This window comes from Podarcis erhardii (genome assembly GCF_964252035.2).
Source record: "Podarcis erhardii genome assembly, chromosome: 2".
Taxonomy (NCBI): domain Eukaryota; kingdom Metazoa; phylum Chordata; class Lepidosauria; order Squamata; family Lacertidae; genus Podarcis; species Podarcis erhardii.
Window position 1 is genome coordinate 70,355,981 of NC_138498.1, and position 26,319 is coordinate 70,382,299.

At 45.0% G+C, this 26,319-nt stretch overlaps 3 protein-coding genes across 3 annotated transcripts; all 3 read left to right on the top strand.

Moving 5' to 3' along the window:
• Window positions 1-1,822: 1,822 nt before the first annotated feature.
• LOC309335545 (ADP-ribosylation factor-like protein 3) lies at window positions 1,823-7,818 on the top strand. Its single transcript, XM_081850612.1, has 6 exons — window positions 1,823-2,467; window positions 3,556-3,699; window positions 4,409-4,525; window positions 5,273-5,323; window positions 5,845-6,030; window positions 6,165-7,818. Exons 1-6 carry the CDS (start codon window positions 2,450-2,452, stop codon window positions 6,210-6,212), a joined length of 564 nt encoding a protein of 187 aa, XP_081706738.1. The 5' UTR covers window positions 1,823-2,449; the 3' UTR covers window positions 6,213-7,818.
• A 2,314-nt stretch (window positions 7,819-10,132) lies between these two features.
• Window positions 10,133-17,069, top strand: LMAN2 (lectin, mannose binding 2). Its single transcript, XM_081850287.1, has 8 exons — window positions 10,133-10,424; window positions 10,978-11,096; window positions 11,224-11,341; window positions 12,098-12,177; window positions 12,977-13,138; window positions 13,658-13,772; window positions 14,018-14,137; window positions 16,097-17,069. The coding sequence occupies exons 1-8, from the start codon at window positions 10,148-10,150 to the stop codon at window positions 16,255-16,257; spliced, it is 1,152 nt and encodes a 383-aa protein (XP_081706413.1). The 5' UTR covers window positions 10,133-10,147; the 3' UTR covers window positions 16,258-17,069.
• A 2,728-nt stretch (window positions 17,070-19,797) lies between these two features.
• On the top strand, window positions 19,798-26,111 carry TMED9 (transmembrane p24 trafficking protein 9). The gene is made up of 5 exons (XM_081850288.1): window positions 19,798-20,034; window positions 20,348-20,448; window positions 21,646-21,771; window positions 21,907-22,053; window positions 23,099-26,111. Exons 1-5 carry the CDS (start codon window positions 19,881-19,883, stop codon window positions 23,246-23,248), a joined length of 678 nt encoding a protein of 225 aa, XP_081706414.1. The 5' UTR covers window positions 19,798-19,880; the 3' UTR covers window positions 23,249-26,111.
• Window positions 26,112-26,319: the final 208 nt, after the last annotated feature.

Below are 26,319 nucleotides of genomic sequence, written 5' to 3' on the forward strand. Positions count from 1 at the left end.
CGTGGCTGGTGCTGGGAAAGGGGGAATTCGGATCAGGATCATAGTATGAGCAAAGGGTGTTAGCTCATCTTCCTGAGGCAACACCCCCCTTTGCACTTATTTCCTTCTTTTAAAAAATCAGCCACACAAGTCCAAATGTACTATCTAGATTAGCCCTAGCCTGGAGGCTATGGAAGCATGCATCGCTGAGGCCACTCTATATCTGCCAAGGCTGCTTAACCAGCCTAAGCCGGTAAAAAAAAGTGCTCTGTGCCACAAAGGAAACTTGTGCCACTGGTGACAAAATACGGTTCAAGAAGCACCCTGAAACCATAAACCTGATCCTCCAGAGGGAATGCAACCCCATCAAAAGTGGGGTGAATACCACTCCCCTTAGCAGACAAGCCACTCACCAGGAGTGACTTGGGTCTTATCTGCATTGAACCTCAGTTTCTTGGCCCACATCCAGTCCATGACTGTGCTGAAGAAGCACTTGTTCAGCACTTCCTCAAAGCAGATGGAATTAGATGAATTGGGCTTCCTGCCTCACCTGTCAAAGAGAAATGGAGCTGAGGGTTATCTGCTTACTGATGACTCCTGGTGGCAAATCTCTGGATGACGTCGCTCAGTCATTTCATGTAGACGTTGAAAAGCACAAGGAACAAGACTGAAACCCACAAATGTAGCACAAATGCTCAAGCACTACATTCTGGCATAAGCTATCCAGGTAGCAGTGGAACTATTGTAAAATTGTGCCTCTAATTCTCAGTCCAGACAGTCTGTCCAGACTGAGAGGTCAAGAAGAATAAACAAGGCAGCACTCCTCCTTTCTCCTGGCATAAGTCATCAGGGTGACTGAAGTAGATCCAGAAAATCAGTTGGCACCAGGTCTGTCTTGAAACTTTTTCTTAAAGTACAATGCCAAGTAGCCATTGCATCCCATTAAGCAATGGGATTTCAGACTCCCTATCGGTTAGAATACTCCTACAATGGGCCTACAAGTTCAGAGAGCCCAGTAAATCTATTCAAATGAAAGCTGGGTCAAATTGCCTTTCGTGCAATTACATGAATTCAGAGATGCATGGAGGGTGGTTGGCTGTGGAAGGCAGGAACATAAAGTACGTGTGACAAAAAAGTTATTTTGAGGAAAAAGTGGAATGCCTTACATATTCTTCTGGTGGGTCTTGTGGGAATCTTGCTCCTTGGTTTTTTACTATGTCCAGTGGTCTCACAATAGTTAGTACACTGTATTACAATATATCTATGAGGAGCACGCCTTCCAAGAAAAGCAGCCCCACAAAACATTAAAATGGCTCTGGTTAGCATTGAAAAATGTAAAAAAGAGTGGTTTTTCTCCCCCCCCCCCCGTGTGTGTGTGTGTGTGAATTTTCTGTTTTACAATTTAAAATACTCATTTAAACATCCTTAAAATATCAATGACTTTCCTTCTCTTTCCATGGTTCATTGTGCATATCATAAATCCCTGCATTTACAAAAACTAAACCATTAAGTATTCCATTATTACATCCATCAAAACTTATTTATACTGTTGAATTTATCTTAATGCTGCCAACGTTTTCAAGTGTACACAATTTCCCCCTATGTGTTCAATAAACGTTTTCCAATCTTCTCTATACATATGTTCTTGTTTTCTCATTCTATTTGTTAAGTCTGCAAGCTGTGCATATTCTGTCAGCTTAAGTTGCCATTCTTCTTTAGTTGGGACCTCGCTTGTTTTCCATTTTTGAGCTAACAAAATACAGGCCGCAGCAAGAATGGTTTTTTTCAAGCAAGATGAGGAAAGGGCTGCAGAAAATCCTATACTGTATAGTAATTGAACCAAGGGTGCATATACACGATACATTTAAAGCACACAGCTTCCTCCAAAGAATCGTGGGAACTGTAGTTTATTCCTCACAGAGCTTCAATTCCCAACACCCTTATCAAACTACAGTTCCCAAAATACTTTAGGGGGTGCCATGTGCTTTAAATATGCATTAAATCATGTGTGGTGGAGTCTACAGCCTTAGATTCCACACCAAGTTTTCTTCCACTGCTGGGCCTACCATTCCTTTGGGATGGAGCAGGGAAGACCTGAGCAACCTCGTCAGACCATCAAGTCACCCGGATAGAGAAAATTTCCACCCTGAACTGCGTAAGCTAAGATGCTAACCAAAAATACTCAAGCACCTTGTTACATGTTCAAATCTGGTTGGGCAGACAGGCATCTTTTGCCTGGAGCTTCAGGAGTGGACTGGGTCAAGCCAGGGCGACAGCTGGCAGTAGGGGGATTTACCTAGGGTATTACTAAACACCCTGGGTAAATTGAGAAACACAAGCTAATTCTGGAGTCCTAATCCTCTTCCTTCCCCCAGCTGGAGTGAGGCATGTCAGTCACGCAGTGGGGACCCAGCTACCAGCCTAGAGCGCTTCCACGGCTGGCTCTGCAGAGGATGTAGAGAGCCTGAACATGGGTGAAGTGCAAAAGGTGAGTGAATTCTGATCCTGTAACAAATACTGGGGGGGGGGGGTGTAGCATTCACAGAATGACTCTTTCAGCATCTACTCTCTGGCAGGACTTGCTATCAGTCTGCTCCCCAGAACTGGTTCTACAGACCCACCATGATTACTATCTACACTTAATATCTGCAACATGGGGGCTGCAACAATGTGTTGTAGCTGTTCACTGTTTCAGTCAGCCATGCCTGCCACGGCAATATTCCCTTCTGTTCCTCCGTTGCCTGTTTTTTCCTCCCCGCCCCCCCCCCTACCGAAAGTCAGCCAGAATTCTGTGCCTGCTGCACCATCTGTCCTCACTGGGCTGTTTTGGGGATCTCCATCACCACCACCGAAATATTTCTGGTACTTCTGTAAACCTTGAGGTTCCTGCCGATAATCTCCCTCTTGTTCATGGATGGCACCATTTTGGCTACATGAGCAACAGCACTCAACCTCTCAACACAAAGCAAATGGAATGGTAACCAGAAGCTGCAGGATGCAACCCTGGTGACCATGGTGGAGGCTGGTGGGACCCTTCATGTGTGAGAGGAGCAGGGAAAATGAGGGTGGTCAAAACATGGCTATTAAATAATCTAAGGCCTGTGAAAGTGTGGGGGAGCTGACTGTTATTATGATGACTATTTTATTATTGCGCTGTCAGTATGCTTTTTATTATGTTTTCATCACTGATATTCTATAAAGTATTTTTAATGTTCTACATAGCCTTGATAAGGGATGGTATATAAATTGTTGTTGTGAATGGTATGTAAATTGTTGTTGTTTTTGTTGTTATTTTATTTGTACCCCATCCATCTGACTGGGTTGCCCACACATTCTTGAGCAACATATATAAAAACATAATAAAACATTACATAATCATCATCACAAATTGAGAGAGCTGAACTCTGAGATGTTTCTCTGAAGCTGGTAAAATGGCCCCATTGTCAGCTCTGAAGACTGGTGGGTAAAATCAAGTGACTGTCTAAGAATGAAGGCTCTAAAAACATAATGGGCCCTCTCTAGGAGGCAGCAGCTAGAATAAAGATCCCAGCCAGTAAATGCTGCTTTTGCGCCTAGGGCCTTCTCTCCGTCATCCAGAAGCTTAAAGGCTCTGAAGAGCAGGAGTTGCGAATTGTCCTCCTCGGGCTGGACAATGCTGGAAAGACTACTTTGCTCAAAAGCCTAGCATCAGAAGAAGTCAGCACCATTACCCCCACACAGGTAAGCACAGCGGCAAAGGAGATCAGCACTGAGGGGTTGGGATGGGGTGTGCGGCAAGGAGGAATTGGATAACCAGTTACATAAAGTCAATGGAGCAGATTGGCAGTCAGGATCCTCACCAACCCCCTGCTGTTATGCTCCTCTCATCCCCACAGTGTGGAGCTCAGACACACCAGCAATAGCACCTTGGCTCTCTCAGAGCAACCCATCCCCTGTGCTTTTCAGGCAAGCCTTGTAGCTAAGACATTGCATTGGGACGAGGGAGGAGGAGTTGCTTTTATGTTTCTAATATATTGGCATATTTGATGAAAAGGTTGCCCATCTTCTGAGTTCTCATCACCAACTGGGCCACATGCAAATTCTGGGTAGTTTGCAGCAGAGCAACGGGGTGGGGGTTCTTTGGCATAGGAAGCATGCGGTCCCTGCTATGCCTCTCCCCTACCCACCTCTTCTGATTCCAGTATGGTGTACTGGTTAAGAGCGGTAGACTCGTAATCTGGGGAACCGGGTTCGCGTCTCCGCTCCTCCACATGCAGCTGCTGGGTGACCTTGGGCTAGTCACACTTCTTTGAACTCTCTCAGCCTCACTCACCTCACAGAGTGTTTGTTGTGGGGGAGGAAGGGAAAGGAGAATGTTAGCCGCTTTGAGACTCCTACGGGTAGTGATAAAGCGGGATATCAAATCCAAACTCTTCTTCTTCTTGTGAAGGGATTCAACATCAAGAGTGTCCACTCTCATGGCTTCAAGCTCAATGTCTGGGACATAGGAGGGCAGCGGGCAATCCGGGCCTATTGGAAGAAGTACCTGGGCAGCACAGACCTTCTGGTGAGTGTGGGGCTCCGCCCCTAAAACTGCCTTTGTAGAAATTTGTCTGCTGGAACCACACAAGTTACCAAATTAAGGCAAGGCTAGCCCTAATAACCAGGGTGCTCCAGACAGCCTTTTCACTGTACATTCATGAACGCTTATGTTCATCATGGTATTGGGGACAGGGGACAGCTGCACACGGTCCCATGTTCAATACTGTTACATCTGCAAAAGTTTTGGGGTAGATATACTGCTTTGTTTCCAATCAATACATGTCCCATAGCTGAAAGCCTTCAACTTTTTATGCTACAAATGTTCCGGATTTGGGGTGGTTTTTTGGTCCTACTTTTCTTCTGTTGTAATGCAAGCATTCGCCTCCAGGTGGCAATAGTGTGGTAGCACTGAGCAAGCATCACAGAACAACTAATAAAGTGGAATGATGCGTGGATGGTCAAGCATAAATCCATCTCTCATGTGCTATTATTGTTATCAATGACATGTTGCACATGCAATGGAACCACCAATCTGGAAGGCCTTAGGCAATGCCAGCTGACCAGCCTCAGATTCCAGAATTTAGAAGGTATTATCAGAGGGCAACGAACTGTCTGTTATTTTATGTGTGGAGGGGGTGGGCAGGGCACCATTTGGATTTCATACCTTGGAAAGCAAGATGTCTTGGGGCTGCCTTTAGGAGCTGGTAAGAGGAGCTGGGACCAAAGGAATAATGGTGGGCTGTAGATGATTCCCTTCTTTTCCTCATTTCAGATCTATGTTATTGACAGTGCTGACCAGAAACGCTTTGAGGAGACTGGGCAGGTAGGATAGACACTTTCCCTCCTCCAATCCCATAATTCTACCTATGGCAGGAATTTGGTAATCTGGACTGTGGAGAACTGAACAACTGAGAATGAGTGTTGTGAGGGGTGAAAATATTGTCAAGTAATAGCAGAGTCTAGAAGTAGAACCCAGTGTTCAGAATGCTTGCTTGGTGTCTTCTTAACCTCACATCTCCTTCTCCTTACCCCCTTTAGCTTAGCGGGTTCAGAAGGTATGGATCATGGGAGAATCAACTGTATTATGACCACCATCATCATCATCAGGCAGCCGCCCTGGACTGCTATGACACAGAAGGACAAGGCCCTACCCCTCTGGGTTTACCTTTCAAAAAAGGAGTTTGTGAAACAGAGTACATTACAAGTACTAGTTCTAGGTAGAGGTGATAACAATTTGTGCCTGAATGCCACAGCTAGCAATATAACCTCCTCTGGGTGGGTCTTTATGTAACTTCATATGATGAGCCTGTTCAGAATCCACTGCGTTCTCTTTATCTTTGGCAGGAGTTGTCCGAACTAGTGGAAGATGAGAATCTCACGGGTGTCCCATTGTTGGTGTTTGCTAACAAGCAGGATCTAGCAACAGCATCCCCCGCAGCAGAGATTGCTGAAGGGCTCAACCTGCACACATACCGAGACCGGCCATGGCAAATCCAAGCTTGCTCAGCCCTATCTGGTGAAGGCATTCAGGTATGAAGGGGTCTGTTGTGTCTGTGTTGTGGCACATCGTGAAGTTCTGTAGGGAATGGGAAAGGGAGGTGATCATGGCTGGAATCAGAGCCCAGAAAGTGCTGCCAATCACCGTCTCTCTTTTATCTACCTAGGATGGGATGAACTGGATTTGCAGCGAGATCACAAGTCGGAAAAAATGAAAATGCTGAGCACAGGAATGGATTTTCATATCTACAGAATCCCCAGAGGCCACAGCCTCAGTCTTAGTGGTGCACAAAAGTTCATAGCAGAAGGTACCATCAGGACCTGGCCCAAAATTCAAAGATGAGAAAGGATGTTGAACTGAAATGATTTCCTGAGTTTTCTGAAATATCTGACCTAAGTAAATCTCCTCCTGCAAGCATACCGTAATAAGGAATGCAACGCTAGATTTTTGAAAATCATCCTGGAACTATAATTGTGATCATGTCACAAAATGGCGAAAATGAACTTAAAGCAAAAGATCCATATTCTCACTGGACAGATACTGACTACTGACTCTGCAAACAACCTGGTATGACAAGCTCACCTTACTAATGTACTAGATACACCTATTACTTTCAAATAAGCGTACAAAATGTTTGCACTTGGCCATCACTGGACTCCATGAATGAATTCTACAGCTTCCAGCCTTGCACTTCTATTTACATTCCCTTTTGCATTTACTGATGACAGCAAAAGTTCTCTAAGGCTAAATAGCTTTACAATTTCCTTCATTCCTAACTGGGCCACAAAATCCACAGGAAACAAGCCAGGCACACAGATCTCTAGGGAAAACATTTTTCCCTGTGTTAATACCCTTTCCTGTAGAACTGACCTGGAAGAGCTGCTGCAGAAAAGAATCCCTGAAAATTGTGGGGTGGAACTATGTGCGATTCCTGAGCCTCCTACAAAAGACAGAGAAAAATTAGACTGTCCACTTCTCTGGACTGGAAAACAAAAGCACCACCCTGCCAAAGTTTTATCTACCCATGAAGATCTTTGTAGGGGAAAGCAGGGGGAAAGATTGCACCCCCTAAACGTGAATATGCTCCTGCTCATTTAGGAACTCCCATCAGATCCTGTCCAGAGGTGGAGCCATAACAGGTGCAATTTTGTTTCAATGAAGTGGCCTGTAGCCTCTAGGCTGGCAATTTCTGAATTCTTGGTTCAAAAGATGGGTTAACAGGGACATCTTTATCACTGCTATATTGGAGTTGTTTGTCTTCAATACCAGGATACACAGATCAAATGAGGGAGACTCTAGTTGTTTCCACACTAGCCATTTTCTTTGATTGTACATCAAGCAAACTCTGTTTTTATGGTGTTATCACTAGTGCCAACCCATTGCACATCAGGGTTTTCTGTGTTCCATCTTTTTCCATTCCTGGTTTGTAATGATATTTTTTGTCTCAAAATGCAGTTCCTGCACTAATGGAACTACAATATCCCTGAGGCTTCTAAGGGCTACCGTCCATTTAGTCAATAGATTACTCCTTGCTCATTTGAAAATGGCTAGCTGCTCTTGCTCACTCCTGGCCAAGGAATTCCTGGAAGTAAACCACACTAAATTCAATAGGACATATTTCTTTGTAGACGTGATTATGATTGTGTTGTTAGCCCTTAATTAGTCAGTTCATGTTTCCTGGAAAGGAGCTTTAATTGCTGTCCAAGCAATAGCTCGTTACATTTTACTTTTTTATTCTGCTATTGTAATTGTACCAATAATTAGAAGAAGAAGAAGAAGAAGAAGAAGAAGAAGAAGAAGAAGAGGAGGAGTTTGGATTTGATATCCCGCCTTTCACTCCCCTTCAGAGGTCTCAAAGCGGCTAACATTCTCCTTTCCCTTCCTCCCCCACAACAAACACTCTGTGAGGTGAGCGGGGCTGAGAGAGTTCAAAGAAGTGTGACTAGCCCAAGGTCACCCAGCAGCTGCATGTGGAGGAGCGGAGATGCGAACCCGGTTCCCCAGATTACGTGTCTACCGCTCTTAACCACTACACCACACTGGCTCTCTAGAAGAAGAAGAAATTGCTGTGGCTTCAAAAAAGGAAATCAGTTAAAGCCATTTAAAGGAACGGGAACTAATTAAGGGTCAGTTCTCTGGGCCCCTGCTACTAGAGAACAAGAAGCAACTAATTGGCTATTTTAAAAGAAAGGGGCAGGGAGAAACCTATTCATTAAAGGTACAGTTGCAGGGGAACGTCCCTCTAAGTGAAGATACAATAGGATCTTGCCAGATTTTTATGGACAATATAGCACTATGTCAAGTGCTGTGTGGAACCATAATTTTTATTTCTGCTTCCAGCTGACTGTAGTTAAGTAATGCCGTGGTAGCACTAGTGTCAAATTAACTTCTAGCTGAAAAGACAATGAACTGAATACCCAAGGGAAAGGCATATAGATACATACTGTTATGAGTTTGGTTTGGGAGAAAGTAGACTGTATGTGAGTTCCTTCTATCCCTTGGATCCAGCAAGGGTTAAAATATAAGCCAAGCTGGCTTCCTGGCTGAGGTGATAGCCTGGGTGATGGGCCATTAAGAGAAACAAAGGAAAGGGGCTCTGTGTGAGATGGCACATGAGTGCCCCCCCCCCCCGCAGCTTGTGGTTGGTTAAAAGGATGAAGCCAGAGTTTAGAGTTGAGTTGCAGTGATGTGAGCTAGAGAGTAAAGCAGCAAGCTGGGCGAAGACAGAGAGGCAGAGCAATGTTGGATGTCTGTAAACTCCAAGGCTGTGGCTATGGGAGAAACAAGAGCCTTTTGGGATGTTAATGCTGTGAACCCCTCCTTTGTAGGCTAAGATTGTATATATGTGTAAATAAACTGTATATCCTAAAGGCACCACAGTCTCCACTCTGCCTCATTCCCAAAACGAAACACGAACCCTGGGTAAGTGCCTGGAATCCCTGGAACCTCGCATCTCTCAATTTGGATGGCGTGCAACAATACATTAGAATCCTATTGGAACAACGAAAGAGGCACAGTCACATGTAGCTCAGTGCCAGATGCAAAGTAATGTTGTTTGGATGGTTAGCCAATCTATGTTGTGAAAAAAGAGCAAACCAAATTAGGAGGACTCAGTCTGTCCTCCAGTTTGCGGATGAAGTCACTTGTATTCCTTTGGACCTGGATGCCACATTCAGTTACTGAGAAGATCAGGGGTGCCAACTTGAATAAAAGATTGTGGGGGCCCTGCATAATCGATCACATGAAACAGTTCAAACACACTATTTGAAAGGGAATGCCCATCAACTTTTGGGGGGCCTGCAAGTATTTTATTGTGGGGGCCGAAGCCCCCACGGCCTCTAAGAGTTGGCTCCTTTGGAGAGGATTGTGACTAGATCTAGGATTCTGACAAGATGCAAGCCCCACCACTTGTGGTTTTGACACATATCTTTGAGAGGGGAGCTGTCTTGTTTGATAGGAGGTGTTAAATGCTTCCTTAAGGGATGGAGAGACACCCGCTCCTGCCTTAGAAGGGCCTCTCCTAAAAAAAAAGAAACCCCAAAAGACAGAGAGTCCAGTTTAAAGTTGAGCAAGGTGTTAGAGAAGACACGAGTTATTGGGTGGTGGGGATTCCCAAGAACCTTTACGGCTTCTCACTGGGCTGGGGGCCTGGAAGTTGCTTTGGTTGCGCTCGTGAACAGCTGTGCTGGGAAATGAAGCTGCGGATGGGGGCATCCCTGAGGATTGCCCTGGAGCTCTAAGCAGGCTTTAGAACCACCCACTCCTCAATTCAGTGTTATTCCCTTACTCAACCAGGAGGGAAGCGGAGGGAAGAAGTCAGCCGAGAAACAGCTCACAACAACCTTGCTAGGTAGCCCATTGCTAACAACCCCCATATTGCAAATTGGAGGGCGGGTGCTGCTGAGGCTGAGAACGAGCAGTCCACGAAAACCTTGCAGCGTCCGATATTCCCGGGGGTGGAGGCAGCAGAGGAGGAGGCGCGACTTCTAACTGCCCCGCTTTAACCGCTCGCAAGCAGACACGTCGCGCTCTCAGAACCCCGGAAGGCGGTAGCAGGAGGATACGTTTCACTCTTCACTTTTCCTATCTCTAAAGCCACTGAGGCGGGCGGAGTTCCGGCCTACAGAGATCGGAGAGTTTCCGACGTCGATGGTTTCGGTTGCCTTGGTTCCCTTTCCTTTTTACCTCCGGGCGAAGGGTCGACCGGAAGCAGGAAGAAGGGCAGGAGGGAGTACGATGGTCGTGGGTCGGGGAGGCGGTGGATCCGCGCGGTGCCTGCGGGGGTCGGCGGCCGCCATGGCGCTGCCGCCCCTGCTCTTCCTCCAGCTCCTCCTGGCCGTGTCGGTGCCTCGAGGGGCTGCGGAGCTCACAGACGGCAACAGCGAGCACCTGAAAAGAGAGCACTCGCTCATCAAGCCTTACCAGGGTGCGTGGGGTGGGCAGGGGCTGCTGCCCCCCGACTCTCCTGCCCCTTCCTTCTCGCCCGCCTTTCTCGAGCCTTTCTCCATCTTGGCTGCCCCTGGTTAACGTTCAGGTCACGTTGGGCCAAGGGGAAGACTTGGTTTTGACACTTCAGGAAGTAGAGAGGAAAACCAAAGGGCCGCGGAGACAGTACTATTCGTTTTGCACACATTCTCGAAGGACCCTCATAAATAACCAGGCGGGACCTTTCTGTGCCCAGGACAGCCCCTTCAGTTTGAAGGCCAGGAGGGGCAGGGCAGGGGTCGATTGGAGGCTGTGGTTTGTGTAATACACAGATCTTACAGATCCAGAGGAAAGCCCCAGTTGCCTGGTAAATAATATATTATAAATTAATGGAGTCATGTCCAACAAGTTGCCATGAATAATCGGTTTCTGCTGATTATTCATGGCCAAAGAACGGGGAGAACAAGTGAACACAGTTCCCACCATTTTTGTGAGGTGGTGGTTTTGTACCTAGTCTGTAACTTCTGGTTTCCATGGTATCTTCTTTGTTTTAGGGGTTGGCTCCAGTTCAATGCCCCTCTGGGATTTCCAGGGGAGTACAATGCTGACCAGCCAGTATGTTCGATTGACCCCTGATGAGCGCAGTAAGGAGGGTTCAATCTGGAACCGAGTGGTGAGTGTGTTTCTGCATGGAAAAAGTGGTAGTGGGATGAGACTAGCAGTGATCGTGCCTACTTAACAATACCCAAACTGTGAATCATTCTCAAAAGTGCTTAGGGCTGCTATATTCTGTCTTCTAGCCCTGCTTCCTAAAGGATTGGGAGCTCCATGTCCATTTCAAGATCCATGGAATAGGCAAGAAAAATCTGCACGGAGATGGTTTTGCTCTGTGGTATACTCGGGAGCGCCTTACTGCAGGTACTGAAGTGGGTTGAATAGTCAGGGTGGTATCCCACTGTGATGAATTCTGGGCCCCAAATGCAGTTATGAGTGGACAGTTTCTGAGCTAAATTGCTTAAACTAGCATAGCATTATAAGGTGCAGCAAGTCCTTCTGAGTTCAGTGATATTTATTCCCATATATATATATATATATATATATGGAATTGCAGCCTTATGCCTATTCCCATATATATTTGTGTAGAGGGATGTTTTTAAATGGAAAAACATTCAGTCATGTGAGCTCCTACCTGCGGTCTGTAGTGGCACAGCCCAGACAGGTTTGCCATCTCAGTGAAAACTAGGCCTTCATAGTAAGCTCTTAAGAATGTTGGGTGAGCACTGCTGCATGGTCTTCTGGGAATTCTTAATTACATATCAGCTCATTGTTGCTTAAGAATGTGTGTGCAAATGCTTTATTGTTGTTTCACAACTAGATCTAAATTCTTACATACTTGACATGTTTCTATAGGAGATAATGCATGTGCCATAGTAGAAAAGCTGCTGTTCAAGAAGTTGGGGGACATTGATCATAGTTATATTCTTTGTGCAGAATGTTTGAAAATAATACAACCTTTCTTACAATGTTTGCTGACAACATTCAAGTGCTTCAAACTGTATGAAAGCAATGATGCTCTCTACAGATTAATATGTAGAGTTCTGCTAGGCTGGATTATGTTGTTCAGTGGTGCAAGGATGCAGTTCTAGTCACCATACTCTGCTTTGTCCTGCTCAGGCCCTGTCTTTGGCAGCAAAGATAACTTCCATGGACTGGCCATCTTCCTGGACACTTACCCAAATGATGAAGCTACAGAGGTATGTAACAACACACACTGGCTTTGAGGGTTGCTTGTACTTGCAAGCCAAGTACAGTAGTGCCTCGCAAGACGAAAAGAATCCGTTCCGCGAGTCTCTTTGTCTTGCAGTTTTTTCGTCTTGCGAAGCAAGCCCATTAGCGGCTTAGCGGATTAGCACTATTAGCGGCTTAGCGGATCAGCTGATAAGCGGCTTAGCGGATCAGCTGATAAGAGGCTTAGCGGATCAGCTGTTAAGCGGCTTAGTGGCTTAGAAAAAGGGGGGGGAGGGGGAAAAACCACAGGAACTCGCAAGACATTTTCGTCTTGCGAAGCAAGCCCATAGGAAATTCGTTTTGCGAAGCACCTCCAAAACGGAAAACCCTTTCGTCTAGCGGGTTTTCCGTCTTGCGAGGCATTCGTCTTGCGGGGCACCACTGTACAGTCGTACCTTGGAAGTTGAATGGAATTCGTTCCAGAAGTCCATTCGACTTCCAAAACGTTCGGAAACCAAGGCATGGTTTCCGATTGGCTGCAGGAACCTCCTGCAGCCTATCAGAAGCTGCGTAGGACATTTGAGTTCCAAAGAACTTTTGCAAACCGGAACATTCACTTCTGGGTTTGCTGCATTCAGGAGCCAAAATGTTCGACTCGCAAGGCATTTGGAATCCAAGGTACAACTTTATGGGGTTTAATATTAACTAGCTGGAATTGTCTCACAGACAAGTGGAGCTTCCATATGCATATATGTTTGCTTCACAAGTATTTAGGGTAAGAGCTACATGCAGAAGATTTAAAACCATGCTACTTTTATTGTGCAGCGTGTGTTTCCATACATCTCTGCCATGGTGAACAATGGATCCCTGACATACGACCATAGCAAAGATGGTCGCTGGACAGAGCTGGCAGGCTGCACAGCTGACATTCGTAATCGGAACCATGACACTTTTTTGGCTATCCGTTACTCCCGGGGACGTCTGACAGTAAGTTGGCTGGGGTACTACGTTGAATGCATTCTTCATGGGTTGCCTTAGGTAGGGAACCTTTTTGCCCTAGTGGGCCAGATTCATATCTTTCCCCTGCAACTCCGTGGGCCAATTTTGACAACTCGCCTTTCAATCATTTGGAAGTACCAAGCATTGAGTTTGCAAAATGCATTGTACAGTGGTTTTCAAGTGCCTGACAACCACCTAGTTGGGTGTTTCGGAAAAGCTATGCAATGGGAATCAACAATGCCTGCAAATCAGCTTCCAGTAGGTGTTGTTGGGGTAGTCAGTGGTCAAGGATGATGAAAGCTGTATTCCACAACATTTGGAGAGGTCCAGTTTGGGGAAGGTAGAAAGATACAAAATATAGAACCGATTGTCCAGACAATATAGTATGGTATGGTCAATTTGTCTTCCTCAGAATTGAAGCTTTAGTGTGCTTGTAAGGTTTTTTATGTGGTTGGGAGAGTGAAATTTGGGTTGTTCTTCGCATCCAAGATGACACTTGTTTTGCAGGTGATGACTGATGTGGAGGACAAAAATGAATGGAAAAATTGCTTTGATGTTGCTGGAGTCCGCCTGCCCACTGGTTACTTCTTTGGGGCTTCTGCTGGTACAGGCGATCTATCTGGTAAGGGCTGCTTACCAAAAAGGTGGAATTGGCTCTGTTGCCCAGATCTATTATAGGTAAAGTAGAGCCATTTTTAGGTAAAGTGAAGACAACACATTTGTACTATTGAACTGGGTACTATGAGATCTTAAGTCAACTTCCTGAATTAATAGCTTCTTTATTTTAAAAAAGTCTTCTTTCTCTAAGAGATGGCATTTTAAATAAGCTGTACCACCACATTGCAACTTGATGTCTTTGTTTCCTAGACAATCATGACATCATCTCAATGAAGTTATTTCAGCTGATGGTAGAACATCCACCAGAGGAAGAAAACATTGACTGGACAAAAATTGAGCCTAGTGTCAGCCTTCTCAAGTCACCAAAAGGTGAGTTCTTAGTACTTTTGCTTTGAATACTCATGAAGCAAACGGGAGATCGCTCCCTCATGTGAGGAAGCATCCCCATATCTCTTCAGGGCATGCTAAATGGTCAGCATTCACTTTCATGGAGCTGTGCTTGACCCTTGATTAGCTTGAAGCGGTAGACTGAAATGAAAATCTTGATCCCTTTTACTAGGGAGCACTTAGGAATCCCAGTGTAATGACAGCTATAATCCTAAACATACGTTCTAGTATTTATGACCTTCCGAATTCAGTTGAATCCTCTGAGTAAATATTTGTTCATGTGTTATGAACATTTGTAATCTGAAGGTCCCAAGTTGGGATTGTTGTAAAATGTGTTTACTTGGATAGGCATAAAATCTGTATCACGTTGCTGGCTTGAATTTAATTCTGGGTATAATTCTCCAGAAGCTCTCTTCTGCAGCTCAGAATTTTGACAATCTGTAATCCTGTTCCTGCATTCAAACAATGTGTATTTTGTAAAGAAATGTGCTATGGTGCATGTTGGAAGCACAAGAGGTCCAGAGGGTGACAACATGAGAACAGGCCTTTTCTGCGGTGGCTCCCCTCCTGTGGGATGCTCTCCTCAGGGAGGCTTGCCTGGTGCCTTCTTGAATATATTTAGGACTAGGCAAAAACATTCCTCTTCTCCCAGGACTTTGCCTAATTAGCCAATCTATGTCCTTTTAAACTGTAGGTGGGAGTTATTGCTTTGTTTGCTAGTTTCTTACGTATTTTTGTGTTTTATATTGTAAACTGTCTTGTGACCCTTAGATGAAGGGAGGTATAGAAATTTAATAAAATAATAATAATAATAAAAGTTGGAATTGATTAAAAAATACTTTAAAATGTATATAGGTATGCATGTGCCATCCATACCCCAGTGATCCCCATCTGCTCCATCATCCATGAGTGTAAAGATATGAAGGGAGTTTTAAATTTATTTTTATTATTTTATTATATTTCTATCCCACCCTCTCTCCCCAGGCGGTAAACATATCCACAATTGGGGGTGGGGATTCTAAAAGCAGTTACAATTAAAAACATTATTTCATCCCATGGTATCAGAGTTGCCAAGAGCAGTATTCTTCAGTCACTAAATGCCTGGACACACAGGAATGTTTTCAAATTCCTAGTGAATGGCTCACACCACTAGGGAGGACATTCCACAAATTAGTAGCCACCAATGAAAAGGCCCTGTCATGGGTTAATGCCAACCAGTCTGCCTCTGTGGTGGCACCACTGAGAACGTCATTTTATCACCGTTGTCTGAGCATACTTAGAAGCATTATTGTGATCAGGAACCTTGATAACGCAGGCTAGCTGATCACAGGGAGATTTCCAAGTACATTCAGCCAAATATGCTTAGAAGCCCCTTTTCAGGCCTTCCTGCTCAATGCAAGACAGCTGAGGGTGGAACAGAGCAATATTTGGAGACAGGAGGCATGCCTTTTCCTCTTTCCCCTACACACTCTGTGCATTCTTGGCAGTGTTAGAAACTCAGATATATAAACTGGGCACCAAATGGCTCCTAATACTAGGGTTACATTCACCAAAATAGAATGCCTCATTGACATTTTGGGGCCAGATGGCTTGAAATTCGTATTTTTCAATACGACATTTCGGTTCTTAAAATTCATTCTGATTGTGCAGATAAAATATAGCAATGCAGGTTGTGTTGTTAGTGTGTGAAAACAGGATCCAAGGATCCTCAGGCATACACCACCAGATGATGGGAGACGTCAGGCGCCATCCTCGCACCCGGGCATCTTCACTTGGTCACAAGTGGCCAATAGCCAGGTGCAAAATGCGCCTAGCTCCTGGCAAATTTCGACTGCTGATTCTTAGGGATTGTATTAACCCATTTCCTGTCTAGCCTGAGAGCATAATGTGTGTTGTAAAATCTCTCTCTCTCCACTTCTCTTTCCCACCCCCCTCCTTCAGATAACGTGGATGACCCGACAGGAAACTTCCGCAGTGGGCCCTTGACGGGTTGGAAGGTGTTCCTCTTGCTCCTGTGTTCTCTGCTTGGCATCATTGTTTGTGCCGTGGTGGGAGCCGTGGTCTTCCAGAAACGCCAGGAGCGGAACAAGCGATTTTACTAGAGGGGGAAGCAAGCCCACATTCTGGGCATTTGGGAATATTTTTTACAGGGGGGAGGGAGAATTGTATAGACTCTGGCTTTGAAAAGGCTCTTTCAGAGAAATACACGGATTATTTTCATATCTTTCCCCCCCACCTGGCAGCACAAGCCCGACAACATATGTCAGAACAATCAGGAAGGTAGGGGGAGCACCTTTTCTCTTTTTCTGAATCCTATTCAGAGCCGTCAGCCCCTCTTTAACACCTTTTTTTAAAAAGGGGGGGAAAGAACTGTGGTTAGAGGTGGGTGTTTCTCCTCTGTGGGGCATGACTCTGCATCCCAGCTAGTATGTGCTGGTGTTTCTCGAACAGGGCAATATTTCTGGAGTCCTGCTAACTGCTGGCAGCAATTTTCTTGCCTGGCCCGTAAGCCACCTTCAAGGTGGGAGTTTTGAACTGAATGTATTTTGTAATCTCACTGGCCCTGGTACTTCCTTTTAGTACCAGCTCTTTCTCTACTGCTGAAAGTGAGACTAATTTACACCAAAACAACTGGTGACTATCAAATGTGATCTCTCCCGCCCCCCGCCCCCTTTGGTGATGGAACCTGTGATTACATTGGTCTGAGAGAGTGGGAACTTGATTTTTTTCCAGTTACTGTGGAGTATATGCCAAAATTTGGTCACAGACATTCAGGTCCTGCTCTGAATCATCGCATAAAACTTCTGAACTAGGTGGTTCTGGTGGTGGGACCTTGCCAAGGCCACATAGCTGCGTGTGGATTGCAAGATGATGGGTGAAAGAGAGGGTGTGTGAAATAAAAGTGGAAAACTGACCTCAGCTGCTGTTTGTCTTAATTTTATGCAGTATGAGTAAGAATGGTGGGTTAAAGAGGCCTTTAATGTGATGTAGCCTTGTGGCTTGGGCTCATGTTGGACTCTGTATGTATCACTTCACACTGCAGGTGGTGAATTATTTTCAGTGAATTATTAAAAATGTAGGTGTGTAAGGAGTTCAGTAAGAAAAAGAGCCTTATTTCTTAACTGCATTTTTAGGTGCAGAAAGATTTGCAATCTTTTTGCTCACTTCTCAACACGTTAAGTAAGCCAAGTGTTCTTCATGTTTAATAATTGGAAAAGTTAGACGTTACTTAACATAGATCACTTTCCCTTAAAGAACAAGATTAAAATGATTTAAGTAAATAAATGATAAAGCGAGGGCATGTATATACACAAATGCTGCCAGCTGCTTATTCCTTTGCTATGGAAGGCTCTTCTGCTGTTGGCCCTACACTCTTGTCAGTGTCTTTTACTACAGCCAGGCAGGTGTTTCTAAAAGAGGAGCTTCTGAAGAGCAGTTTTAAGGTAATCCAAGCCTTTAGTCTTATAATCTAAAAGACATGACACACAAGGAAAACATATGAAAAGGGAAGAGGAAAACACACTCATACATCAGTTCTTAAAGTTATAGTTCAGCTAAGATGGAAACAGTTTAGGTCAGGCTTCCTTAACCTCGGCCCTCCAGATGTTTTGAGACTACAATTCCCATTATCCCTGAACACTGGTCCTGCTAGCTAGGGATCATGGGAGTTGTAGGCCAAAAACATCTGGAGGGGTGAGGTTGAGGAAGCCTGGTTTAGGTAGTTGACAATATTGTTGCCATTAGGTAATAGTTGAGGGAAGACCAGATGCAGATGGCTTCTTAGCAGGGCAGATGAAAGGAATATGTTCTTCTCTAAAGCCTGAAAGTATGTTAAGTATAATGATAACAACTTTCCACTGGGCAATGATATCTGATTTATGAAAATACTTATATACAGTGGTGCCTCGCAAGACGAAAAGAATCCGTTCCGCGAGTCTCTTCATCTAGCGGTTTTTTCGTCTTGCGAAGCAAGCCCATTGACGGTTTAGTGGCTTTTAGCGGATTAGCGGCTTAGAAAAAAGGGGGGGGAGGGAAAAAAGCCCATAGGAAATTCGTTTTGCGAAGCACCTCCAAAACGGAAAACTCTTTCGTCTTGCGAGGCATTTGTCTTGCGGGGCACCACTGTACCTCTGTATCATAAAAATATATCAAAGTGGTTTGTAAAAATATAAAACCAGTCAAATCATAAAAAGTTTTAAAACAAACAGTAGACCATGTTGTGAACTCCCCTGATACGTTATGAACCACCCTGAGATCTATCAGTGTAGGGCGGTATGCAAATCTAATTAATAATAATTGTGTGGCGTTTAATCTTAACTGTTTGCATTGGCCTGGCTCAATATGAAAGTTTTCAGCAGATATTTAAAAGCTGGCATAGAAGGAGCCTGTTGACACACTTCTGCCCACTTCTGTGCTTGTTCTTAGAATTGTAGAGTTGGAAGAGACCCCAAGGGGCATGTTAGTCCAACCCCTTGCAATGCAGGAATCACAACTAAAGTATCCATGATGGATGCTCATCCAGCCTCTGCTAAAAAAACCAGTGAAGGAGAGTCCATCACCTCCTGGGGTCATCTATTCCATTGTTAAACAACACTTACCACAGAAAGCTCTTCCTAATGTTACATAGTTGGAATTGCCTTTCTTGTAACTTGAATCCATTGGTTCAAGCCCTACATTCCCGAGCAGAAGAAAACAAGCTTGCTCCATCTTCCATGTGACAGCCCTTGAGATATTTGAAGGTAGCTGCTAATATCTCCTCTCGGTTTCCTCTTTACCAGACTAAACATACCCAACTCCCTCCACCATTGTTTATAAGGCTTGCTTTCCAGACCCTTGACCATCTTGGCCGCCCTCCTCTGCACATGTTCCAGCTTGTCAACATCCTTCGTAAATTGGGGTGCCCAGAAGTGGACATAGTACTCCAGGTGTGGTCTGACCAAGACAGAAAATCCAAGCCATTCCTGTTATCACATCTTCAGTGCATTTTGAACTGGGTTTCTGCACTCCCAATACTTGAGAAACTAGCTCTGGCTGCAGCAGTTTCTGTTCCAGAAGTCAGGGAGAGAGCCTGAGGCATATTCTATGACAACAGTGTCTAAAGGGGTTTGGAGGTGCTAAGGGAGACCAGATGCCGCTAGCCAGGTGATGCTTTCCAAATGTGCTGGAACCCACATCAGTCCTCTGCCAGCATAACCCATGTGGCCAGGGACGATGGGTATTCTAGTCCAAAACATCTGGCAAGACTGGCAGGATTATTGTAATAACCTGCAGTTTTTTATAAGCGTACAGTGTATATTTAAAGTAGATGAATAAATGAGCAAATTAAGTTAATTTGGATATGCAGAAGATATAAAAAATAAATTTAAGGAACCGTAGAAAGAGGGGGGAGAAAATCAAGTTTTGAAATATTAAAATGATTGTGAAATTAGTGAAATGTATAAACCTGAAAAGCATAATTTTATATATATATTTTAAAAAAACCACCTGGCAAGGCGCAGATCCCCGCCCCCGCGACATACGCCTTCGCTTCTGACCAATGACACACCAGCACCTCTCCTGCAGGAGGGGAGGTTCTCCAGCAAACGGCCCGGCGCCGCTTCCTTCCCGAGGGCTGCTGGGAGTTGTAGTCCTGCCTCCTGAAGGCCGCGCGGCTGCTCAGCCCTCTCGGCTGGAGCGATTACGTGGCTCGAGGAGCAGAGGAGAGGCGGGACGCAGGCGCGGCGTGATGGCGGCTCCCGTGCGCAGCCCCTCGGTGCTCTTGCGGCTCTTGCTGCTGCTGGCCGGCCTCGCCTCGCCCGGCTGGGGCCTCTACTTCCACCTGGGCGAGACGGAGCGCAAGTGCTTCATCGAGGAGATCCCCGACGAGACCATGGTCATCGGTGCGTCTGGCGGGGCGGAGGGGAGAGCGGGGAAGGTGGCGCTAGCTAGGGGGGGCGTCGGGTTCATGGCCCGGGCAGGGTAAAGAGGGGGTGGATCTGGGGCGCCATGAACTGGGGGACTGCGGGTATTAAAGGCTTTTGAGGGGCTGCCGATCGGGAAGAGAGGCAATGAAACTGGGGGTGAGATGGGAACACGGGAGGAGATTTACCTGTGTATATGTAAATGGTGATGGAGATTCAGCTGGGAAATTAAGTTATTTAACTGTTTGGGCGGCCAACTTTCCCCTCATCCTATTCCGTTTCTATATCACAGGGAATTACCGGACGCAGCTGTTTGATAAGCAACGGGAAGAGTACCTTCCGGCTACTCCTGGCTTGGGCATGTTTGTGGAAGTGAAGGACCCTGATGAAAAGGTATAGGGACACAGAAGAAACCCACGTGCTCTGTTCCTCTGAGGGCAGATGTGTGTCTCAGGTGTATGGTGTAACCACAGACTATTTCTGCTCAGGAGTATAGAGAAAGGGGTCTTTCCTTTTCTGATCTTGGTCTCCTAAGGGCCATTATTTTGATTGTATTCTCCTGGTCTGTTCACCCATAGGAGCCAACTTCTAGGGGCCAAGGTCCCTTTGGCCTCTCCAATACAATAATTGAGGGAGTCAGGGCATTGCCATTTAAATTGTGTGCATGTGCTGCCTCTTGTGATTGATTATGCAGGGTAGGGCTTACCTGGGCCTCCCCAATATTTTATTCAAGTTGGCACCCCAGACTTGATATGAAGAAGCAGGGTTGTATTTTTGGTCCCTTGTGCCCTTTTGTGTGGCAATAGGACTAGTACGTTGAGCTCACTACATCAGTGTTTTGTGAACAGCTTTGGATAATTTTTAGACCACCTCTTTCATCCCCAAAGAAGAGTCTGGGTGCATGACTGTTGAGAGATAACAATGCGGATCTCAAACTTCATGCTGTTGATTTGTTGTCATGGCCTTTTGCTGTGGAAAACCACTCAGCACACACCTGTTGGAGCTACAGATGTTGGCTTTATAGCCTGCAGAACTGGCAGTGTATCATGTTGATATATTATTATATGTAGAACAGGCAGTATATCATGGTGGAATAGATGCAGCTTGAAGACTTTATCCAGAAGGCTTCAGGTACACAATAGAAATCTTAATAGTTTTTAATTATACAGAGCAGCGTATTCCAGAAGCATATGTGTAATCAACCTAAAATACTGGTACAGTGGTGCCTCGCAAGACGAAATTAATTCGTTCCGCGAGTCTCTCCGTCTTGCGGTTTTTCCGTCTTGCGAAGCATGGCCATTAGCGGCTTAGGAAAAGGGGGGAAACTCGCAAGAACTCGCAAGACGTTTTCGTCTTGCGAAGCAAGCCCATAGGGAAATTCGTCTTGTGAAGCACCTCAAAAACGGAAAACTCTTTCATCTAGCGAGTTTTTCATCTTGCGAGGCATTCGTCTTGCGGGGCACCACTGTACTACAAATTTTCAGTGTTTCCTAATTTAACTGATTATGGCTGTGTGAACCCTGGTATCAAAATGGTTTTGGTATGTTTGGTTGACTCATACGTTACATTCCCTTCTGTTCTGTTCTGTAGGTGGTGTTGTCTCGACAGTATGGGTCAGAGGGCAGATTCACCTTTACTTCACACACACCTGGGGAACATCAGATCTGCCTACATTCTAATTCTACAAAGTTTTCCCTTTTTGCGGGAGGCATGCTGGTAAGAGGATTCATGCAAAGGGAAGATTTGTGTTTGGGTTCATTTGACTTGACAAGCCAGCTCCTGAAGCATCATGCTTTGGTGGGTATCTTCAGGCCCAGGTTTTCACTGCTGACGTTTCGAATTTCATTGCAGAGGGTCCACCTCGATATCCAGGTTGGGGAACATGCCAACGACTATGCTGAGATTGCAGCCAAAGACAAGTTGAGTGAGCTGCAGCTACGTGTACGCCAGCTCCTAGAGCAGATTGAACAGATCCAGAAAGAGCAGAACTACCAGCGGGTAAAAAGAGGGGGACTGTGGGCGAAATTTAATGTCATGTTAAGGTGATAGTTCCAGCTTCACAATTTTTTCCGCTTGCCAAATGGAACAATCTACTCTCTCCTCCCTCCATGCACTACTCTGGGGATTCTTGCAACCCGACAGGGATGGTGGGGGAAGTCCCAGTGTGCTAGTGGGACTCACTGTGCTGGCTTCTGCTAGTGCAACATCTTGGTTGAATCCAGCTCTGTACTTCAGTGGCAGAGCACCTGCTTCATATGCCGAAGGTCCATGTTCATTCTCTGATGCCTTCAGTTAAAAGACTCTGGCAGTAGATGATGGAGAAGACATTTCCTCCTGAGACTCTAGACAGCCCCAGCCAATCAGAGTAGACTGTACCAGCCTAGATGGACAACTAGTCTGTCCTGGCATGGGTAGCTTCCAAAGAGGTTCTCAGCTGGTCTCCAGTAATGCTCTCTGTATAATAAGGCTGGGAAAGGAAGTGGTCTGCTTACATGCTCACATCATACAGTTCTGACGAGGGGAAGAGGGCTTCTTTCTAAAGGGAATATGCACCCTTATTAGTTAAGGTTGTGCTATTTGTGGAAGGTAGACTTCAGCCACATTCATACAATACGATTAAAGCACTGTGATACCACTTTAAACAGTCATGGCTTCTCCCAAAAAGTCCCTGAACAATAGGCTGTTAAGGGTGCTGAAAGTTATAGGAGACCCATTCCCCTCACAGAGCTGCAATTCCCGGAGTGATTTAACAAGCAATCCCACTTCATAGGGATTTGTGGGAATTGTAGCGGTGTGAGGGGAATAGAGGCCGCCCACAACTCTCAGCACCCTTAATAAACTCCCAGAATTCTTTGGCTGAAGCCATGGCTGTTTAATATGGTATCATAGTACTTTAAATGTGTAGTGTGACTGTGGCCAAACTTTGGTTTCCAGAGTCAGCTGTTCCCCCCAACTCATGCTAAAAAAGTATCCTTTTAGCTTTTGATGAATCCTCTCCCCTTTCCTACTCATAAACTGTTTTCTCCTCTTCTTTTTTCCTCAGTGGCGAGAGGAGCGCTTCCGGCAAACTAGTGAGAGCACAAACCAGCGGGTTCTCTGGTGGTCCATTGTCCAGACCCTCATTCTTGTAGCCATTGGAGTCTGGCAGATGAGGCATCTTAAAAGTTTCTTTGAGGCCAAGAAGCTGGTATAAAAAAAAGTGTGGTTTGATATCAGCAAAAGGCCTGCAGTTCCCACAGGAGCCATTCCCAGTTCTTCAGTGCCTGCACGGGTGCTTCTCCTCTCCTCAGTCTTCTTCCACCAGACTTGTTGTTGTCCAGGCTCAGTATCATCTACCTCTCTCTGCCTCTGTCCTTCCATCTCTCTTCCTCCCTGCCAACATCTCAGCCTGCTGTGGTTCCAGGGCAGCAGCTTCGCCTCTTAAGGCACTGTGTTCTCTCCAGACAATCCAGACCTGCTCTCCCTCACTGTCACTCATGTTCTGTGTGAGGAGCTGGGGGGGGCGGCGTTCTCTTGCCTAAGAGTGTCCTTCATCAAAAATCAACTCTTCGCAAGGGCACCCAGGACCTTTTTTTCAAGCCAGCGTCACAAATGACAAAGCCAAGAAACTGATGCCAGTTTTGAGCCCTGCTGTATTTTTACTAGCTCTGACTTCTTGATGCCGCCAGTATGTTGCTTTGAAGAAAAGCACTGAATAAGAAGACCTGGAAGCTCTGCCTGCAGTTCTCCTGTCCTGTATATTCTTAATGTGAATGGGATATGGAATGATTTTGGGATTAACTGCTGTGAGATTGGTGGAATAATATTGGGACACTCTGTATGTATGTGTTGGGATATGTGATAATAATTGGGCTATTAACTGAGGATAGCTAAGTATTGAAATTTACTTGACTTATATCTTCCTCTGTAGCTTGCTAGAATTAAATTGGCTTTTCCTGTATATACACAACCACTATTCTTCTGGCAGATCAGATGCCTCATTTTCTTACAAATGTGAGCTTATTGGTTGTAAGCTTGGCTCTGCGCTGCTGTTCTTGCAGCAGGAACATGTGCTGACTTGCTTTTTCCACCTGTTCCACCAGCCCAATCATAACTCCCATTTACTTGGAAGCAAACCCTGTTGGTTTCAATAGAATTCCTTTCCCAAGGAACTTTACAGTCCAGGTCTCCTAGGGGGTTGTTTTGCTAAATACATTTATGGACATCCAACAAATTCATATGGTTTGATTATAATTCCAAAATTATTGAAGCATCTTCTCATGACCCCTCCCCTATCAAAGTTTGAGATTGCTATTTGGGAGGGAGGAGACCCGGAAGACTGTTACATATAAACTAGGAGGAGAGCCAAAAAGATGGTTATTTTGAACTGGTCAACCATGGATTATTGGCCTGAGATTGAACCATGTGCCCATACACTCTTCCTTCCCCTTCTCCTCCCTTCATTGCACCCAGCTTGGACACTTAACATCATGCTTGTTAGGAATGGAAACCTAACACTTGTGAGCTGCAGCACTTAAGCCTAAGTTTGGATGTTATGAGAAACTGTTGTAACGAGCCCCCAATTTGGGTGCATGAGAGGGGTAAGGATCATGTGTGTTGGGAGGCATGCAGCTTCTTCTCAGGCCAATATCACTATGGGTGACCTAGCCACCGTATGTAGACTATTTAAGTGATGTCCAGTGTCTTTTGTTTGTAAATGTTACTGGTGACTAAGCCTTTGGAGAAGTGGCTGTGTTGGCTTGGCGTATCTGAGATGGATTTTTTAGGAGACACATTGGAGACAGAGAAAGTGCAGATATGGTTAAATTCCCATCACAGCAGCACCTATCCATGCCTTCTTTTTGCTATAGAGGTCTGAAGCTCATATTTTGTGTGTCATGATGGCTGAGCAGAAAACTTAAAAGGGTAGCATATTCTTTGCTCCGCTTTGGCTTCACAATTACCATACTGATTTCACATGAAAGTAGAGACAAGTGTACACTTCCCTAAATGTGAAAGGGATTTTTGTTGTTGTTGTTGTTGCCATACAAAAACCAGAATTGTTTACTAGAGGCAAGGGAACAACTGCAGTGACTTCTGCAATTCAAATGGCACCAGCCTTTCAATTTCTAAAATTTAATGGTTTTTCCCCCTTGCTGCTTTGAATATGTTGTGTTATTAGATTTACGAAAGGGTGGTGGTGGTGGTATATTGCTGAGATACTTGTGAATGTCCTCAAGTTGCTAAGGAGTTCTGAGCCAGACATAATCTGCTCTGGCCTGAACTGTCTTGATTTTCAGATAGCAGAACTTGCTAAACATTGAAGTGCTGAAGATGTTCAGAATAATTCTTTGAGGGCATTAAACTGGGTTTAATTATAAAGCTTCATCACTGTGCCAATATCTATCTTAAAAAAGAAAACAGTTGAGAGCACAGGAAAGCACATTCTAGACTAGGTGTGGGGAACCTTTGGCTCACCAAATGATGCTGAACTACAGCTCCCATCATCCCTGGCCATTAGCCAGGCTGTTTGCAGCTGATGGGACCTGTAGTTCAGTAACAAAGATTCAGCCAAAGGTTCCCAGACCTGCTGTAGAATGAATGAATATTGCTGCACTAGATGAGTGAATGCTGGTGTCCTCCTATTGGAACCGGGTTTGTTGGAAAGGGTCTCTTTCATCTGAGGTTTTTTGTTTTTGTTTAGTTTCCCAGGTTTGTGATATTTGCAATGGTCTGTGTTTGTGCCACTGACTACACCATCCAATTGAAGTGGTCTAAGATCCCAAGTTCCCTAAAGCCACCTTGACTGTGCTCCTGTGAAACAAGTGAAGTTGCCTGTTTCTTACATTCTGCTGTGACCAACTAAGACAACTTAATGGGGTGACAATTTTAGATGCTGCAGTGTAGGAGTTCGAGCTTTTATGTAGGAGATTAAACAACTAAAGCTTTATGGATGAAGGACCAGTTTTAATGAGTGGCACATACTTGTTTTTTTGTATTGTGGCTATTTTAGCCCTGGTTGCTACTGTAAAGCAAATGAGAGAGAAGTCAATAAAGATGGTATTTCCTTCTAACAATGACTGCTAAATTTATTTCATGTCAAGATCTTACACTTTCTTCAGAAGTCCCAGAATGCATGAACATAAGAGTTTTGGTAATAGGGTATCAATACTTTGTTGCCAACTACAACTTAAAAAAAAAAAAGTTATCACAAAAACTAGTCATATTACATGCTTCATCTCACCCCAACTTCGTGAATTCATTTGCTCATTCTGTACTGTCTAG